This window comes from Pelobates fuscus, chromosome 10, assembly GCF_036172605.1.
Source record: "Pelobates fuscus isolate aPelFus1 chromosome 10, aPelFus1.pri, whole genome shotgun sequence".
Taxonomy (NCBI): Eukaryota; Metazoa; Chordata; class Amphibia; order Anura; family Pelobatidae; genus Pelobates; species Pelobates fuscus.
In genome coordinates, this window is record NC_086326.1 from 18,622,691 (window position 1) to 18,643,057 (window position 20,367).

Consider the following 20,367-nt stretch of genomic DNA (forward strand, 5'->3'; position numbering starts at 1 on the left):
TAACCTCTTCTTCTGTATTGCAGTAAACTGATAGACAGATATTTACCCGCACACAGACCAATTAATAACCAATAGATAGGAAAACCAAGAGGAGCAAAAAAACAAAAACAAACCTGTTCATATAGTTATATTTAATAAATATATAATATATAATGTATAAATATATGTATAGTTTTTACTGTTTCCCCTTTTTTATCCTCTATTGATCACTTCTCACTTGATTTGTGAATACAATCAGCATTCAGTGACTGTCCCCGAGCCATCAATCATACTTTTTCCCATCAATCATGTCTTCTTTTTTTTTTTTTTTGCCACGGACAGGAATTCAGAATTACGAAGCAAAGTAATCATGTTTGGCACTGTGTGTTTCAGTTGGTTCCGGATTTGGAAAATTTAAACTCGGAGTTCTGGAAACAGACCGATGATCACTTGATTAAAATTGCAGTTCGGTCTAAAACGAATCTCCAAGTCCAGGGTGTATGTGTATCTTTCAGTCTCAGAGTGTAGTCTCCTAGAATTGGTGTACTTGCTTAATCCAGTGTCTCAAAGTATACGGATAGATCACTTTGGTTTCCTGTAGTCAAACTGCACCGTTTGAGACTTCGTACTATTGTAGACTTTTGAGGTTTATAGATTATTACATTACATGAGTATTATATGACAAATTAAACTATATTTGTAGAAGTGTCTTCTAACGGTTTGTCATAATAAGTGCAGACTACTGCTTTGCACAATGCTTAGACTTTTATGTTGACATATACCTCTAAATTCATAAAGTAATTATTATTTATTTTCTGACAAATCGGGAGTGGCAATGACATTAATGTGATTATCCTGTCAAATAATCTGCATTTTGCTTCAATTATGTTTGCCAGTGTGGTGCATCATGGGAACTTTTATTTGCTGGCAATTTGTTATGTATTTGGGATACCAGACTTTGGAACCCCTGCCTCTCAAGACGTGCTTTTTTTTTTAAAATTAAGAATGTTAGATATGTTAACAGAACATGTTTTTGTTAATTAAATGCTTGATTCTATGTTGCTTTATGTCAACTGCCAACAAAAAGACATCGGAGGGTATTTATAAAATTGTCATGTTGCGAAAGTGGGTGGATTGTTCTAAAAGTGGGTCGATGACGATGGAAACCAGTGGGACCAACAGGCAGGTTCCAGTGGTGACTCTTCCCCTTTTACATCTTTCACCAGCCCTTGGCAACCCTTGGAGAAGCTCATGAACACACTCCTAAAGTGGCAACTGTAAAACCTGTGGAAAGCTATCTAGGTATGGCAGACCACCAACTATTTGACAATCTGCTTTGTTACCACTATGACTCTGATCTTCAGCAGAAATCTGATCTGTAATAGTAGATCATCTCGATCCAGAGATTGACCATTTGTAACGCTCAGTAGAACAAACAAGATGCTCCCATGTCAGCATTATTTCAGAAGGACGTCCTGTTCTTTGTTGACTGCTCTGGGGTTTCAACCAGGCCCACCTGCAAATTATTCACGAAAGAAGAAAGGACCACAGGCACTACAAATTGAAACCGAATGCAGATTTATTAGGAAAAAATGCAACGCCAAGCAACGTTTCGACCAACAAAGGTCTTTTTCAAAGGTCTGTGTTGGTCGAAACGTTGCTTGGCGTTGCATTTTTTCCTAATAAATCTGCGTACGGTTTCAATTTGGAGTGCCTGTGGTCCTTTCTTCTTTCGTGTAAAATTCTGGGATTGCTGGTCCTGATCCAGAGCACCCTTGGCCGTTGATTGAGTGCGGTTCCCACCATCTACTTTGCGCACCTGCAAATTATTGACACATCTGTAAAACGTACTGTACAACTTCAAAAAAACTGATTCTTTGGTCCCCTTTTTTTATATGCTCATTTTTACCAGAAAGAAGAGAGCTGTCTGGCTACTCTAAATAAGTGTGATGTCATCAAAGACATAGAGTTTATACTAGCATGTGCTGAGATTAAGACAGCACAAAGCCTATAAAGTCTTTCTATTTGTAACTGTATCAGAATGCGTATCCTGCTTCGTTTTTGTGCAGTCTTTCAGGAAAGAAGAAACTGTAAAACATGCCCTGTTCCAAGAACATATAATGGGTCATATAAAGCTGGATTTGGTTCAATCTGTCTGTGTTGTTTAGAATTTTCACTGCAATGTTAGAGAAAATACGTAAGGCCATAGGGCCAGACAAAAGAGAAAATGTAGTGTTGAAATAGGTCGTTTGATGTATCGCTATTGTACGTCAATAGGCTTTTTAAGTTTAAATAGTTTGCTAAAGATCCTATAAAGTAAAGTTTATTTATCTGCTTTGCGCAAAGTTGGGGGATGTGTTAACTATAAATCGTTTGCGTCCTTCCATAAATTGGGCCTTAAATCTATTCAAAATCTCTTAACTCGATCCCATATGGAACAACACACTCTCCGTTCCTTTGACAATACGTTCAAGCCATAAAATATCTGAAATATAAACTATCCAACTGTGAATTTACAGGTACAGCTGCCTAAAAGGTTCTATGGGCATTGAGACGCTTCATGTTTTACAAGACTTATACTAAAATAAAACGCTGCCTGTAATCTCTGCATCCTCATTTATTTCCATTAGAATGGGAAAACTCAACTTCTACTTGGCAAATTTCAACATATTTAAAATTCCATTTTGGAACATACACTATTGTAACATGAAATATAGGGAGCGAAGCTGGATTTAGTGCTTCATGGGCCTGCAGCAGAAGCACTTGAAAAGTCGAATGAGGGATGTTGAATTTACATTTCTGTTGTCGTAGTAGTTACGGACTCCATTTGTGACATAAACCAAAATAATTGCTGGTCCACGTGATTTCTGGACTCTCTGTCCTGTGTGATTGCATTGTCATATATCTGGCTTTGAGGACATAAAACTCACCAGCTGATCACTGGTAAGACAATAATAAAAACAAAACAAAAATTAAATTGTGGCTGCATGGGGCCAGTTATAAAAAGCATTAGCCTGGAGTTGCTACTCAACTGTTGCAGTAGAATCTATCTTAATGTGCCCCTAACAGTAAACTCATAAGCTTACTCTTTCTTGTTAATCAATAAAAATGATACCAGGAATAAACCATTTCATGAAAAAATAAGAAACAGTGAAATCTCTCCTATGACGGAAAGCTCAAGCCTTAGGAATACTGTAGACATATTTAAGAGTGTTATTATAACAATTTTGACACCCTCTGAATGAAATAAATAAAGCATTTTACTTACCTAATTTCTGGCTTTGCTGCAATCACCCCGCCTCTGATGGCTGAGGTAATCAATTCTGATGATCTCAGCCAATCCAATGCTTCCCCACTAGAGCCAATCAGCATCTCCTCATAGAGATACATTGAACCTCCTCTGAATGTCATCAGTAAATATTTGGTTGGTTTTTACCGGTCACTACCACTTGATTTTTTTGTGCCTGGTTATTATTGAAATCTGACAAAGACTGTCTTAATGTCTGTAAACTGTGGATCTATTCATCGGTGTGTTCACTCACTTAGAGTTATTATAAATTGAATAGTAAATTGTGGGAAATTCAAAGTGAATGTCACATTTTCGGCAACAACAGTCAAAGTGAAAGCTTTCCAAAACATTTTTACAATTCAGCCATTTTTGCTTATTTTTGGATTCAAAGATCCCTTCCATTGAGATCTGTATTTTTGGGGCACTTAATGTTATGACAGTATATTTTAATGTATTTTTATTATATTGACGGTGATGATTGTATGGATAAATTGTTTATTAAAATGTACCTTACTTATTTTGTTTTTCCCTATACTCATCTCAAGATGCACATATTTAAAACCTCGTCTTGCATTCTGCTTGTCCTATAGAGACAGAGGTAGCCTAATCCCCTGGAGCTAGAAGCCCCTGGCCCTAATCCATTGGTTATGCTAGTGTATGACCAATCCTTGGCCACATTCCACAGCGGTAAATGTGTTTCCTCGGAATGTTGTACTCAACCCGTTGCGTTTTAGAAAGATACAACAGCATTATTCTGTACAAATATTTCCTTGCGTCTTAGTTTTAAACCGCACTGGTTGGATTTTTATTTCTTTATTTTTCTGCTGCCTGTAGTTTTCTGGGCAAGAGCTAATGCAAAACCAAAAAACTTGTCTCCTAATGAGTGTGTTCACAAGAATAAATAATCATGATCGTATTAACACCAGGGAGTAAGGGTTTACGTTAATAAGCACAAGGAAATCATGTGTTGAATGTCTACTAATGATTCACATACTGTTCATTTTCCCCAGCTGTTTAGCCTGCACTTGCTGCAATAAAAAGAACAATCAGACAAAGCTACTCATTAAGCACTAATTAGATCCAGCTTCCAAAGTTTGAATTGCTATTAATAACTTTACGACAACACTGCGCCTTTAGCCAGCCAGTGTTCGGAACGGCATCAAAGCACATTCTGCTTTACTCTTTCTTTCAACTTCTTGAACATTGGGAGATTCTTTTGCTGGGTGTGATAATCAGGCCTTGGAGAGCCTTTACAGACCGGAAGGAAATAAGGTATGGATCAGCAATGTCCATCTTTGGCCTTCCAAGTGTTCTGCAGCCACAACATTACCCAAAACTATCCCATAATTCTCTACATGTCAGGAAGAAACTACCTCTTTTATTTTTCCATGGTACAGTCGAGGTGTTAGATATTTTTTGTTGGTTTAATAGCTTGTTAGTTCTCACCATCAAACATTTTTGGATATTTCTATATTTAAGTTTTTTTGTTTGTTTTTATATTTGATTGAGTGTGCAGCCTTTAATTTTAGGGCAAGAAATTGTTACACTGATATTCTAGAGCAGGGATAGAACACCTTCCGTACTCCGTTGTGGACTTCATCTCCTATAATGCTCTTACAGCCACAATGCTGGCAAAGTAGTAGGAGTAGTGCACAACATCGGGAGTGCCGAAGGTTGCCTACCCTTGTTCTAGAATGTGATGTTGTTTAAATTGGTGTTGTTATGTTATGCCAAAAATACTATTCACTAGTGTAACTTTGCACAATATTAATTGGCAAAAGATTCCCAATAAAAATACAATGTAGTTGATATCCCTCTTTGCACCGTGAGCATGAGGTCTTTTGTCTGGATTACCATTTTAACTTAAGGAGACCCTAAGCAAATGCATTGAAATGGGAAATATGAACTCTGGTCAAAAACTTGCTCTTTGGTTAGTCCGATCAGGTCTCAAAAAAGTATTTGCTCACTTGAACCATTACAGAGAGTGACTATACCATTTGCACATTAGACTGATCTCACCCACAAGGGCAGTCCAGATCCCCAAAAAACAGTAAAAAAAAACAAACCATTATAATCCACTGACACACAATTAAAAAAAGAGTTGTGTTGAAAAAATACATCATTGCTCTTCAAGGACTCCATGGAAACGTAATCAAGGCAGGAAAACACATAAAGGCCTACCTTACTATTTGTACTAGTTATAGCTTGGAAAAGCAATGACGTATCTCTGTTTGCAGCTATTGTTTATAAACTTGCACCCGCTATTTCCCCAGCATAATGCTTTCTTAGCGTTTAGGTAAATAGATTCACTGTCTGGGCTCATTTAGAAACATAGAAACAATGAATGTGACGGCAGATAAGAACCATTCGGCCCATCTAGTCTGCCCAATTTTCTAAATACTTTCATTAGTCCCTGGCCTTATCTTATAGTTAGGATAGCCTTATGCCTATCCCACGCATGCTTAAACTCCTTTACTGTGTTAACCTCTACCACTTCAACTGGAAGGCTATTCCATGCATCCACTACCCTCTCAGTAAAGTAATACTTCCTGATATTATTTTTAAACCTTTGCCCCTCTAATTTAAGACTATGACCTCTTGTTGTGGAAGCCATCCTATCACATCCCAGTGATTATCACGGATTGAAAGAAATGTCCATGTATCCTTCTTTATGAAACAGATTATGAATAAATACATTAGAATATTCACGACAGTCTGTTTAAGACATTTACATTATTTGAAAAGAATGGTCCCTTTCAGACACATAGAATTTTATATTGTCTGTTTCTTTTTTTAGTATTGAAGGTCAAATGTCAGTTTCGTCTGCTTTTTTGTGTCTAATATTTTCTTATTAAACGAAGTTAAAAGTACACGTTGTTCAAATACTCTACTCCCCATTTTCCAGTCTTAATGAAGAATATTCATGTGACTGTTTGGATTCTGTGCATCTGAACACCCTGATTTATATTAGGCTCAGCACGATGTTATTCCATAAATTGTTTGTGGATTGGCTTTTAATGATAACCTGTATTTAGCTGTCATTATATCCTTTCCCGATAAATTGTGTAGTGTTGGTTGCCATTTCCACTAGACTATTAGACAATTTTTAATTCTGCAACTTCATTTTGTTCAGAAGTATATGGTTCAGTTGTTTAATGTTCCGTGCCTGGTTTGGTTTTTAGTAAATTATTCAGTTTTTCAATCTTTGCTGCCTAGTACGATGCCCCATTATTCATGCATCTCCCCTCATTGTCTGTGAAGATTAGTCCGATTTTCCATTGGAATTTTTGTTGGTGAAGGATGCAAACTCTTCCAGCACTTCTACTTGAGCCTGTTTATTCCTAACCTCTCTCTCTCAGGTCGTTCTCTCATTCAGAACTGTTACTAATTCAACATGTTTTTTTTTTTTTTTTTATTCAGCACAGAACTCTCTATATACACTGGAATTTAGAGATTATTGTGCACGTTAAAAGTTTGTTGTTTTAAAGATGCTGGAGATGTTGGAATCAATAATCAAGCAATGGTCAACATACCGTAATTTAATGTCTGCGCCTTCATTTTCTAATATTTATTGAACATCTAAACATCTTCATCATGTCTTTGTGCTTTGTGTATTAAATTGCAGTCACAATATTTAATGTTTGATTCATTGCCTGAGAGGTTGTAGTGCAGTCCAACTCTTCACGTCACCCTCACTCTGTCCTATTACTCTAATTAAATGCTCCACTGTAGTCTATCTAGGGGTTACCCCTCTCTGTTCTGTAACTCTAATGATAAGCTCCACTATAGTCTGTTTAGGGGTTACCCCTCTCTGTCGTGTAACTCTTATGATAAGTTCCACTATAGTCTGTTTAGGGGTAACCCCCCTCTGTCCTGTAACTCTAATTATAGGCTCCATTATAGTCTGTTTAGGGGTAACCCCCCTCTGTTCTGTAACTCTAATTATAAGCTCCACTATAGTCTGTTGAAGTCCAACAACAAAATGTACTAAAAGGTCTACTAAATCAAGGATAATGACCATAAATTAAGATTTATCCACTTGAAGAATTCCCATAGACCATTATTTTATAGCAAGCTTAAACTAGCAAGTCTTTTTTTTTCCTTTTTTTTTTTTTAAACAAACTAATGCTGGCAGTATAGATACAGACTATACAGACTAGTAGTTCCTATACTATAATTATGCATTTTCCACTTTTGACCAAGAGAATGGTTTCCCAGACATGGAGTCTCTGGGTCAACACTAGAGCGTTTCCAAATATGACTTTTACATGTTGGAACCATATATTAATCAGTGACTGCTACAGATCTTTGCATAGCAGTTATATGACTCCTGTATTTACCCGTCATTCCGGTATTTATCAGAATGATGTGAGATGTGTGTAGAAGATAATACTGATAGCTTCCATCTATTTTGAAGTAGTTCTAATGTTTAAAATGTCTGCTCCATAATAACACTCTATTTATATATTTTGATCTGCACTTTTCACTGGAATTTGGACTCTTCGTTGCAATCCATTTCATTATAGGTACATACTCTCAGTCAACTAATCCGTCTAAATATATTCTCCAACTTTTTACGTTTTCTCATACTAATCAGCTTGAAATGCATCTGTCAACGGCAGTTGGATGTAGTGTTGTGTTACGTTCATGTTGTTTTGAAAAGTGAAAGATGATAATTTTGGAATGGACAGCTTCTCTGTCAGATAAGGTAAAGAGAAAGAGGGAGTGGAATAGTATGCTTCATGAGAACCTTGTATTAAAACCATGCCGTATCACAGGCAAATTCATAAGTACTTCCAGTACACTGCGTAGATTGATCTTAGATTGATGGAAAATACAGAGTTGAACTGTGTGGTCTTTCATGAGATGTACTGGGGTTACGTAATGGAGAGAAATATTGTCCAACAAAGGTCTAAGAGATAACTAATGAGCATGCTCACGACATTGCACATGCACATCCTCCATAGTTTATGCCATGCAGTCTCTAGTGGAATGTACTGATTAAAATGAAAAATTGAGATTCACTTTGGTGAGTGCTTGGAAGTTGTCAACGTCTTGTACATGCCACTCACATCCGCATGCTATTACAGTGTTTCCTGTGATGTATGTAGAGTCGAAACTGATAGCGATAGAGTCAACTTGCTAGCTTTTTCATAAGTAGCTCTCACAGCCTGAAGTGTGAGCTGGGAGGAGCGTGTGACTTGTATTTTGCATGTTGGTCCTCAAGTTACACTGACCACATGAACCTGGTGACACAAATCTTGAAGGCGTAAGGTTGTTGTAGGTGAACAACTAACCTGTGTTTATGTTATGTAACCCCTGCCCTAAAAACAACAACAATGAACATCCTTCCAGATGTAGACAGTTTTATAGAAAGAAGCATCACCAGTGGATAAAAATATCTCCTTTATGGATCACTTATATGATCTAGTTTAAAAAGCTTTTATGGATAGCAATAATTAGCAAATATATGGCAAAAAAACAAACATATAAATTAGTTTTAACTTTCATATTACTGTTCAGTTTTTAAATTCATTACATTTTCTTTACTGATGAGTTAGAATTTAGAAAGAAACTCATTACTTTTTAAGGAGAATATATACTTTAAACATAGTTTCACCTTTCTATAAAATAGCTTTGGAATGTGAAGATCATGGGGCCTTCCTTTCTACCTTTATTGGTCACAAAGTCTACATTATATGACAGTGGTCATTTGTGTCTTGGGCTGATGACCATTATTGACCCCACACACCATAAAAATAATTTACCTAGGCTGTTTCGCATTCTCTATTTCTCCATTCAGCTTTTCTTATTTTCTTTCTCTATCATCCATGGCTTTTTAAAGAAGTATCTAAAAAAAAAAGGCATATTCCACAATTTTTACATTTATACGTTATACCTTCAGGTGAGGGAATGGGTGGTTGTTGTTTCTGTGAAAGAGTCAGATATGCCCAGAAATGGAAGTTCAAGGTCAAAAGGAGTCTGAACAGTTGAGCTTGGACACAGTTAATTGCCATTGCCACATCAATAAAAGTCTATGATTTGACCCAGAGAATGGTTGCCAGACTGGAGGTCTCTGGATTAAAACTAGAGAGTTTCCCGATATATAACGGTTACATATTAGAACCATATTTTAATCAGTTTATTTTTTTCTCGACTAACACTTCCTTTTATTCTACAGGATTACTGGTTATCCCTTATTTTTAAAAAGCTGGTGGGCCCTAAAGTATTGGCAGTTCATGTAGCTGGTATACAGCGGAAGCCACGTCCTGGGAAAGTAATAAGAGACAAACTTCGGATCTACGCACACTGTACCAGTTACCACAAGTAAGTCATCTTACCCGCTAAAGAAGAATATAACAATTCCTATTCTTGTTCATGTCACTTTAAGAATTAATGCTTTGCATATAACAGGATTTCCAAATCTTTCATTAGAAATGTGGCCCATTTTGTTAAATATACTGTTGTAAAGACTGCAGGTTTACACAGGTAAAAAGGACCATCTGTAATTATGGCCTCAATTTAATATCTTTGGATAATCTTTTCAATGATTTTAACATTTTTGGATAAACTTTTTTAAATGATTTCATATTTAAAAAAAAATATTTTATTTTAATATTTTGATATTTTTTAAAAATATATTGCTATTTTTATATATAATACATTTTTGATATTTTAATATTTTGAAAAAAAAAGTAATTTTAAAAGTTTATCCAAGAATATTATATCATTTCAAAAGTTTATCCAACATTATTAAATCGAAGCCCATGGATGAAACATGCCATGCCGATCCTCTTTTTTTCTTCCTACGATTGATGTTTGTATTCCAAGATACATTGATGATATAAAAATTTTTCTGAATTAACTTCTTAGGTCGGCAGCCTCCTATTTTTCACCCACGAGCCATCCCTGCTATACGCCCCACTTCCCGCAGATCCAAGACCCTTTTCTCACAAGATTGTATACAATTGCAGTCTTCCATAAAACACTCTAAATGTTTTTAAAATGCATTGACAAAAGTCTAAGACCTTGATCTAATATTATTGGACAAGGTTTTCAAATTATTTAATATTTTTTGGATAAATATTTAAATGTTTTAATTTTTTTTTAATATTTTACTATTTTTACATTTTGATATATTTTTTGATATTTTGAAAAAAAAAATCATTTGAATAGCTTATCCAAAAATAATAAAGGAACACTATAGTATATTCCTGACACTGTTTAACTAACTATTTAGGCTGAGTTCATAAATCTTAACGATCTCAGCCAATACAATGCTTTCCCATAGGAAAGCACTGAGAGGCTATTGCGCATGTATGGAAAAAGGCTTGCGCCAATCAGCATCTCTTCATAGAAATGCATTGATTCAATGTTTAGTGCACCCAAGCAGAGCATAGAGACGCTGAACGCCAGTGCTGCATACTGTACAGCACTGGACTAGGTAGCACATCTAGTGGCCATCTGAGTGACTGCCACTAGGGATGTTACTTGGCACCTATGTAAAAACTGTCTTTTCTCTATAAAGGCAGTGTTTACGTTGCTCAACCTGCAGGGACAGGCTATAAACACCAGATCCACTACATTAAGCTGCAGTGGTTCTGATGACTATAGTGTCCCTTTAAATCATTTGAAAACGTTATGCAAAAATAATAAATTGAGTTCTGAGTATGAACATTTTCTTGTGACCTTCCTAAGGTAATGGAATTTACTTATTATAAGTATCAGATTCATGCACAAAACCCTTTCAGCTAAGTTGAACGAATCAAATGATTTTCATCCTATCGATAAACAGAACAATTTGTTTGTATTTGCCCAATGACTCAATTAGTTAATTAACAGGCATTTAATTTGTTCAACACAGCTGAAAGGGATTTGTGCATAAGTCCAATAAGTATTGGAAGTAGTCAGATTCTTCTATTTATTTCCCAATTTCCAAATTTATCATAAATGGCTAAGGAAACATGTTTTAGTGTCATGTTGAAAAAATAAAAGTCCACATAACTTTATTGATATCATTTTGCTCTTGTTTTGACCTGTTAGCCATAATTACGTGCGAGGATCAATAACGCTTTATATCATCAATCTACATCGGTCGAGAAAAAAAATTAAGCTTGCTGGGACATTGCGAGACAGAATTGTCCATCAGTATCTTCTGCAGCCTTTTGGGGTAGAGGGAATCCAGTCAAAGTAAGTTTAATTAAAGACTTGATTAAAATGTTGGAAAATAGTATTTTCTAAGATGGAAAATAATCTCAAAAGAATACGAAAACATAGGATAACTTAGGATAACTTTTGGCTGAATTTTCCACAAGACCACCGAGGCCATGGGGGAACAGCAGGAAAAAGGGGGATGCACAGCTGTTCGAGCCCTCACTGACCAGCCCCTGTTTGCATATATTCACTGCTGTGTGGGCTGGGCTTGAGAAGACATAGCAGGGTTTCCTGACAATAGAACTCACATGGTGAGGGAGGGGACACGGCATATTCCAGGAAGGGGTGAAGGAAAGAGGCAGCCAATGAATGGACCAATGAAAGGAGAGTCCTTATAACTGGATCTATATCCATCCATAAAACATTTCTGTACTAAGTTTTCCATTTTCTTTCTTAAGAAATCCAAATCTTCTGCCTGTATGCTATTTGCATTTTTTTCTAGGGTCAACTAATGCTGACCCTAGCCAATGAGTCTTGTTAGAATACAGATGACATTGATATTTCTAATGTGGAAATGGATCGCAGGGCCGGGCCAAGACATTGTGCTGCCTGGATCCAAGTATGAAATGCTGCCCCCCGCTTTCCCCCTCCCCAAAAAAAACACCGTATATACTTCTGCAATGTGGGTGTGTTGGGGATGTGTGTCAGTGATTGTATCTGTTTGTCTATGTATCTGCATGTGTATCAGTGTGTCTGTGCAACTGTATGTGTGTCAGTATATGTATCAAAAACTGACACACATGCAGATACTGACACACATACAGATGTACAGACACACTGATACCCCTGCAGATACACAGACATACAGACTAACACACAGACACATACAGACAATGACACATGCAGATACACACACTGCCCCACATGCAGATACACAGACATACAGATACACACACAACACACACAGATATACAGTATATACACACACACTACACATACACAGATACACACTACACACACCCAATACACACACTACACATGCACAGAGACACACATCCTGCTGGCTGTGGCTGGTAGGAGTTTGGGGCCTGCTCTCCTGATCCGGCCCCATCCTCGCGGCTCCCTCCTCCCGCATGGCTGTGTGTGTGAGCTGGGAGGAAGTGATACGCTGTCACTTCCTTCCAGCTCTCTGTGCACGATAGAAGAAGCTTGGTCGCTCTGTTAAAGAGCCACAGCGCTCGACCGACCCCTCATTGCACATGTCCATTGGGTGGCCCCAAGGGCATGGACCCTCACACCACCACTGTCAAGGGTTGGGAAATCCTGTTTTTAGATTATGACGGGGCAGCATTCAAAGTGCCGTCTGGAGCCGTGGCTCCAGCGCGGTCTATGGACGGGCCGGCCCTGAACTTTTGTATAGGAAAATTCAAGTAGGGGCCTGGACTATGGGTGTGTCAGGAACACCTGCTTTTAGTCAACCCACCAAAATTATTTTGACCACGAACAATGGTAATGCACCCCAACTGCCTAATGTAACCATGGTGCCAAGATTGACACTTTTGCTTTTTTTGTCTGGCGCCCAAATTACATAGAATTTTCTTGACAACCCATTCTTTAACGAAGAGTATCAGAGACGTTACTGCATCAGATTGCTGATACAATAACTAAATTACTGAGGGCCGTTTCCCACAATTACGAGGGATATAATGATCATGTTCCAACCGATAGACACCAAATGACATAAAATGCTCTAGTGTGATGGAGAATATATAATGTAGGCAAAGCATCATGGTAGATATATTCCACAACATCTGGAATGCCGGAATTTGATACATTTTAAAAGGTTTTTCTTCTGAAAGCAGTGGTCAAAATAAATTAATTTGGATTTAACCAGCATGATGACACCAAGAAAGGCAATTTTAATTCCAACACAAATAGGGAGAAATATGTTTTGGTTCTATTCAACGTGAGTGTTTTGTGATTATTTCTTAATACAATGCTTTCCCTAAGTTAAGCATTGGGAGGCTATTGCGCATGTACAGAAATTCAATTAATCTCTATGGGGAACGATCAGTGCACCCAGGCAGAGCATGGAGACGCTGATTCTTTCTTTATTTATTTTATTTGTTTGCTTGTGGGGAATTGTGTATATATATGATCAGCAATCCACCCCATTTCTTTACAGAGTAGAGATGGAACACAAAGCATACCTCCCCCTTAACTATAGTTATGTTGGTGTGGCACAAGCTACGTAATTTAATGTTATTATTTTGTTAAAAAGAAACAACCCATGCTCTGGAACCAGAGAGTAAAACTCGAGAAATTGTATTTATGTACCAGACTGTCTGTTTGTCCCTCCCGTTCAGTAGAGAATGTCAGTGAAGATGCACGGAATAATGTTTATGTGTCTGTCTGTCACTATGGTATTTGGGTGTGTCCATCAGTACAGTACGTGGATGTAGATGCACAGAATAATGTTCCAGAATCTAATAATGAAAACTGACGTTGATATCAGTGTACATGAGATAACATATTGCCACAGATCAAACACAGGACTTAAGACTGGTTGGTCGTAGGAGTCTGTAGCTGGATAAGTCCATAGCTGGATAACTTCTATAATCCACTTCCAGTTCTCTCCTCATCCAGAGCTCATACGTTACCTAGGGATAAACCTGACATCGCAGAGAATGTGGACCTCCCAGATAAATGAATGTGTACTTAAGAACTTCCTTGGATTTATGATGCCAGTAAACTGAGTGCTAAGTAAAATATAAACAAGGGCACCACAGTTTGTGGGTCTGTTTTACACTATTTACTGCTCATAGCCCCAGCAGGAATATAGGGATACAATACTTTGACAGATGGCCCCATATTCATGATAGCTGGAGATATTATTACAGAAATTACATTCTTGCTTTCCATGCGGTTAAAGTCTTTTTTAGATGTGACTTTCTTACGGCAACATAGAACATCATTGGTCCTTAAAGGAAAATGCAAAGCACCATAACTACAACAGCCATCTGCAGTGGTTATGGGGCATGGAGTGCCCACCCAGAGTAAGTAGTCAATCTGCTGCCATTATGTGCCAGTTCCTGACTACTCTGGAGACAGAAGCCATTGCAAGAAGCTTCTGTTAGCTCTACCAAGTATGGCCAGCTCATTGGCTGAGAGCATCAGCTGGCAATCAGCGTATCCTTGTACTGCCGGGCTTAGCTAAGTGCAGGGGTCCAGGTTGGAGAGAAGTCACTGGTAAGCACCCAGAGGACCCCAGGTAAGTTATCAAATGTTCACATATAGTTTGACTGCTTACCCTGGAATGGTACCCCAGGCACTACAAAACACTACAGTAGCAGTGCTTCGAGTGTTCCTTTTAAGAGGTAAAGAATTACGTCATTGAATAAAACCCTCACCCCTGAGTATGATTGTCAGCTACAACCTTATGCTTATTTATGCTATATTTTAAAACTAAGTTTTTTTTTAACAAAGCAGACCTATTAAAAGGACACTCCTGGCACCATAACACCTTGTTCACAATAAAGTTGTTATGGTGCGAGTAGGTTCCAGGATCCATCTTTCCTCAAGTGGTTAAATTGTTAAGAAACAACATAACTCTAAACTCTGGGAGATGGTGCTCCAACACTCTCCACTCTACATCCTGGTTCGTAAAAGGGATTCAATCGGGAACACTGACGCTCTCCGTTTATCACTAGCGTTCCACTTAGAAAACTGATTAAATTGATACGAATTATACAATGATACAAATCTTTTCCACTTGTTTTCTGAATGGTGCGCTAGAGATAGGATGAGCGGCAGTTGACACCCTTAACCTATCAGAGAGGACTGAAGTAGAGGGGCAGGGACAGAGCTATAGGGTTCCGTCTTCCATTAGATAAGATAAGATGGATTAATTAATTAATGGCTTCATTGCGATTAAGTTATTATGGTGCTAGGAGTAGTCCTGTACGAAGGACTCTTCAATTTGCTATTTAAAAAGCCAGGTGTAGAGCAGTTACAATAAAGTGTTATTTATCAAAATGCCGAATGAATCTCATCTTGAAATAAATTTGAAATCCTGGTCTGCCCCCTGCTGTTTAATGCACAATGTAAATCACTTCCCAACCACTGTTTTACATTTGGCATGTTCTCGCTTGGAAATGTTGTTAAGTTTGATAGATTGCGAGATAGTGCCAAATACAGCCCACAGGTTGCTCAATCTAAGATTATTTTATCCCGAAGTGGTCCTATTGCACTGAAATACCATAACACAGTATTTCGAAAGATATATCACTCTGGTCTATCTGATATCCTGTGTTCCATTCACAGAAACATAATTTACTTAAAATTTTTGTTCTGACTTTGTCTTTCTGTAAACAAAATCAGTGCTTGATTTAACTATTTAAAAGACAAAGCTTTTCTTGTACAAAAAGAAGGCCAATAGCATTTCCAGTTTGCTATCTATTGAACTCTTCGCTGACTTTAGCATACTACGAACAATAGTTAGAACTTTACAGAACATATACAGTATCTCACAAAAGTCAGTACACCCCTCACATTTTTGTAAATATTTTATTATATCGTTTCATGTGACAACACTGAAGAAATGACAATCTGCTACAATGTAAAGTAGTAAGTGTACAGCCTGTATAACAGGGTAAATTTGCTGTCCCCTCAAAATAACTCAACACACAGCCATTAATGTTGGCAACAAAAGTGAGTACACTCCTAAGTGGAAATGTCCAAATTGGGCCCAATTAGCCATTTTCTCTCCCCGGTGTCATGTGACTCGTTAGTGTTACAAGGTCTCAGATGTGAATGGGGAGCAGGTGTGTTAAATTTGGTATTATCGCTCTAACACTCTCTCATACTGGTCACTGGAAGTTCAACATGGCACCTCATGGCAAAGAACTCTCTGAGGATCTGAAAAAAAGAATTGTTGCACTACATAAAGATGGCCTAGGCTTTAAGAAGGTTGCCAAGACCCTGAAACTGAGCTTCTGCACGGTGGACAAGACCATACATCGGTTTCACAAGACAGGGTCCACTCAAAACAGGCCTCGCCATGGTCGACCAAAGAAGTTGAGTGCACATGCTCAGCGTCATATCCAGAGGTTGTCTTTGGGAAATAGACGTATGAGTGCTGCCAGCATTGCTGCAGAGGTTGAAGGGGTGGGGGGTTAGCCTGTCAGTGCTGAGACCATACGCCGCACACTTCATCAAATTGGTCTGCATGGTTGTCGTCCCAGAAGGAAGCCTCTTTTTAAGATGATACACAAGAAAGCCCGGAAACAGTTTGCTGAATACAAGCAGACTAAGGACATGGATTACTGGAACCATGTCCTGTGGTCTGATGAGACCAAGATAAACTTATTTGTTTCAGATGATGTCAAGCGTGTGTGGCGGCAACCAGGTGAGGAGTACAAAGACAAGTGTTTCTTGCCTACAATCAAGCATGGTGGTGGGAGTGTCATGGTTTGGGCCTGCATGAGTGCTGCCGGCACTGGAGAGCTACAGTTCATTGAGGGAACTATGAATGCCTACATGTACTGTGACATACTGAAGCAGAGCATGATCCCCTCCCCGAAGCAGAGCATGATCCCAAACACACCTCTAAGACAACCCCTGCCTTGCTAAAGAATCTGAAGGTAAAGGTGATGGACTGGCCAAGCATGTCTCGGAGACCTAAACCCTATTGAGCATCTGTGGGGCATCCTTAAATGGAAGGTGGGGGAGCGCAAGGTTTCTAACATCAACCAGCTCCGTGATGTCGTCATGGAGGAGTGAAAGAGGACTCCAGTGGCAACCTGTGAAGCTCTGGGGAACTCCATGCCCATGAGGGTTAAGGCAGTGCTGGAAAAAAATGGTGACCACACAAAATACTGACTTTGGGCCCAATTTGGACATTTCCACTTAGTGGTGTGTACTCACTTTTGTTGCCAACGGTTTAGACATTAATGGCTGTATGTTTTATATTTTGAGGGGGCAGCAAATTTACACTGTTATACAGGTTGTACACTTGCTACTTTACATTGTAGCAGAGTGTAATTTCTTCAGTGTTGTCACATGAAAAGATATAATAAAATATTTACAAAAATGTGAGGGGTGTACTGACGTTTGTGAGATACTGTAGTTCCAGATGTGAATATTTTAAGTAACCGCATCTAAACTAAATGTATACTATCCAGCCCATACATTATGTTCATATAACGTACAGTATATGATTATATTATAGGTAATTCATCTTGTTTATACTTTGTAATCACACTCTGACTATGTTCCAAAGAGACACAGATGACATTTCTACTAAATTAAATCAAATGAAGTTCCCCATTATCCCGTAGCACCATGATATTGTAGAAGTGGGCACATTTCGCTCCTTTTTTGTGTTTTTTTGTGTTTGCCAAAAAGTTCTCATTTCAGTAAAAATCCATTACAAATGATAACACGTGAGATAATTTGCATGGAATTCAGTGTGTTTTTAATGATGGCAGTTGTGATACCAGAAAGTAATTGTGATGATCAAAATATGAATCAGGTCACATTATTTAATTACATGTTTAATAGTCAGATGTCATGCTGAATTCACAACTACTCAGTAATTAATGTTTTTGAGATTTTAAAGCACTTTACAATTCACTTCTCTATAATGTACAAAATATATTCTTTCTTACACCAACCACAGTTGTACCTTCAACTTTTTAAACTTTTTTTTACATCTGTGGACCATTTTAGGGAACTTTTTGACATTTTTCGGCCACATCACTCGTTTGGGCAAATTATCGTCAAAGTTTAAAATATTTGTAAATAATTTGTTTCCTTCTATAGATGGACGCCTCCATCTTGACTCTCTGTCAATCATTGTTATAAGCTCTGTCCTATGCATCAGGCAGTCAGCATAGAAAAAAGCATGCAGAGAACAGGAGAAATTAAAGAATGTTTACATTACTTATCTTCATTTGAAACATGTGCCCTGGCATTGCCTCGCCTGAACTGGATTGTGATGTAATGTACTAAATCTTTAACATAAATTTAAAAGAAAACTCAGCATTTCATGGAAAGACGTTAATGCAAGTTATAGGTCATTTTCAATGTTTTACACAATGGTGTGAATTCCAGGGAATTGAGAGTTTCTATATAAACAATTACATACAAATAGATACAAATCTTGTGGACATCTTGGAATTGCAATTTATAGGAATCTTTTATCCTTCTTTTTTTAAGAGCAAATTTAAAAAAAAATATCCACAAAAAGTGTAAGACCGTTTTATAGTACTATACACATCACTTTTATTTTTCAATTCTTCGCTCAGCCTTTATAAAAATATTTGGAAAATTAAAAGCTTTAGACATCTTTCAGTGAGTGCCCTTGATCTTTTAAATATTTCACACAGGGTCAGAAATTTTAGTATAAAAGACGAAAATACAATTTTCTCCCACACAGTAGGTGTGACAAAAATATATAAATAAAAATTATCTATAACTTTGCTTATAAGTATTTGTAGGGACTGTGACATTCGCCACTTGGCCTGGACGTTCGCCATGGGCTCTTGGGGGAGTGTGGAAGCTAGCCTCCTGACCACTGACTATGGGCAATGGAAAAGGCTTACAAACAGACCTAGTTTGTGGGATATATGTACTTTTTGGGAACCGAACCAACTCACGAACTACGGACAACCTCCGGACTTGTTAACCCCTGGTAATCTCTCCTGACACTTCAATTATTGTGTGTTTTAATTGTGCTGCTGGGTGGCCACGGTTCGTTTGCACGAATACGTGGGAGCTGTGTTGGCGGCCATTTTGTTTGCAGGAATGCAGGCAGCGGTGTTTGGGCATCGATCGCATGGAACTAAAATCGGACACGGAAACTCCCGAACATTACTGAACTTTGACGCAGTGTCACACGTGTCAGGAGAGCGCTGTTCAGTAGGTTTGTTCATATGAACCATACGAACAAACGCTACTAAATAGCCAGATGGTGTATTCGGTATTTCTTTCGCATGGAACTCCCGAAGTTGACCGGCAAAAGCACAAAACGCCCTGGAACTGTTTAGGGCATAGTACCATGTGTGCGGCTGGTCAGAATTTTACCCCGGTGGCATTTTGGCTGTGTTCGTGGGATCTGAGATATGTTGGGCGCTCAGATCCAGGCTATCCAGGGATGTATAAACTATGGGGGTTCCTAGGTAAGAAATATGTAATTTTGTGTGTTTTTCGTATTTTGTCATTTATTGCTCAGTCATGGTGATATTGCATTTTGGGGACATTTTGTGGGTCTGTTTATGGAAGTGTCATGGGTGTGTTTACTGTGTCTCTGTATTGTATATAAGTGGGTCATTGAGCCTGGATTAAACACATTTAGTTTCTACCCTTTATCAAGTCTAGGCTGATGTTTGGGGAGCTATAATCACTGCTTCACTAGGGATTTGGGAGAACTAGAGAGGATATGCTCAGCCGGAGTATAGGGGATCTGTTACAGGGACCCTGAAGCAATTACTAACATTATAGAGTACTGAAAATAGCAAGATAATGTAAAAATAATGCCTACAAGTAAGCATAATGCCACATAAAGTAAATGCAGTTCAATCACATATTTACAAATTAAAGGTATTTAAAACTGCTATAGCAGTCTTTATTAATCTCTGGAATGTAAATGTCATGCTGACAGTGATATGGTAGAGTCCATTCACTCCTCCCTGACTGTAGGAATTATATGGCCCATTGAAACTTCCTGTACTGTTTGGAAGCAGAGCGTGAGATTCAATTTTCACCAAACTCAGAGATATTATATCATTGACAAGTGATTTCTGATTTGATCCTCTGAAGAAATTTGAGCCTCTTCAGGCTTGTAATCATTCCTAGAGTATAAATAAGGGAGAGTGAGTCTTTATGGACTAACTTTCATTCTGCAAATAACTTGAAAATAAAAATGTTTATATTTTCTTGGTAAT

At 38.0% G+C, this 20,367-nt stretch overlaps 1 protein-coding gene across 1 annotated transcript in view; it reads left to right on the top strand.

The window, feature by feature from the left end:
* HPSE2 (heparanase 2 (inactive)) overlaps positions 1–20,367 on the top strand; it is a 220,444-nt gene that overhangs the window by 190,724 nt on the left and 9,353 nt on the right. Inside the window, exons 10-11 of the mRNA XM_063435333.1 lie at positions 9,450–9,595; positions 11,312–11,458. Coding sequence (XP_063291403.1) covers positions 9,450–9,595; positions 11,312–11,458 — 293 coding nt within the window. The remainder of the gene's footprint in view (positions 1–9,449; positions 9,596–11,311; positions 11,459–20,367) is intronic.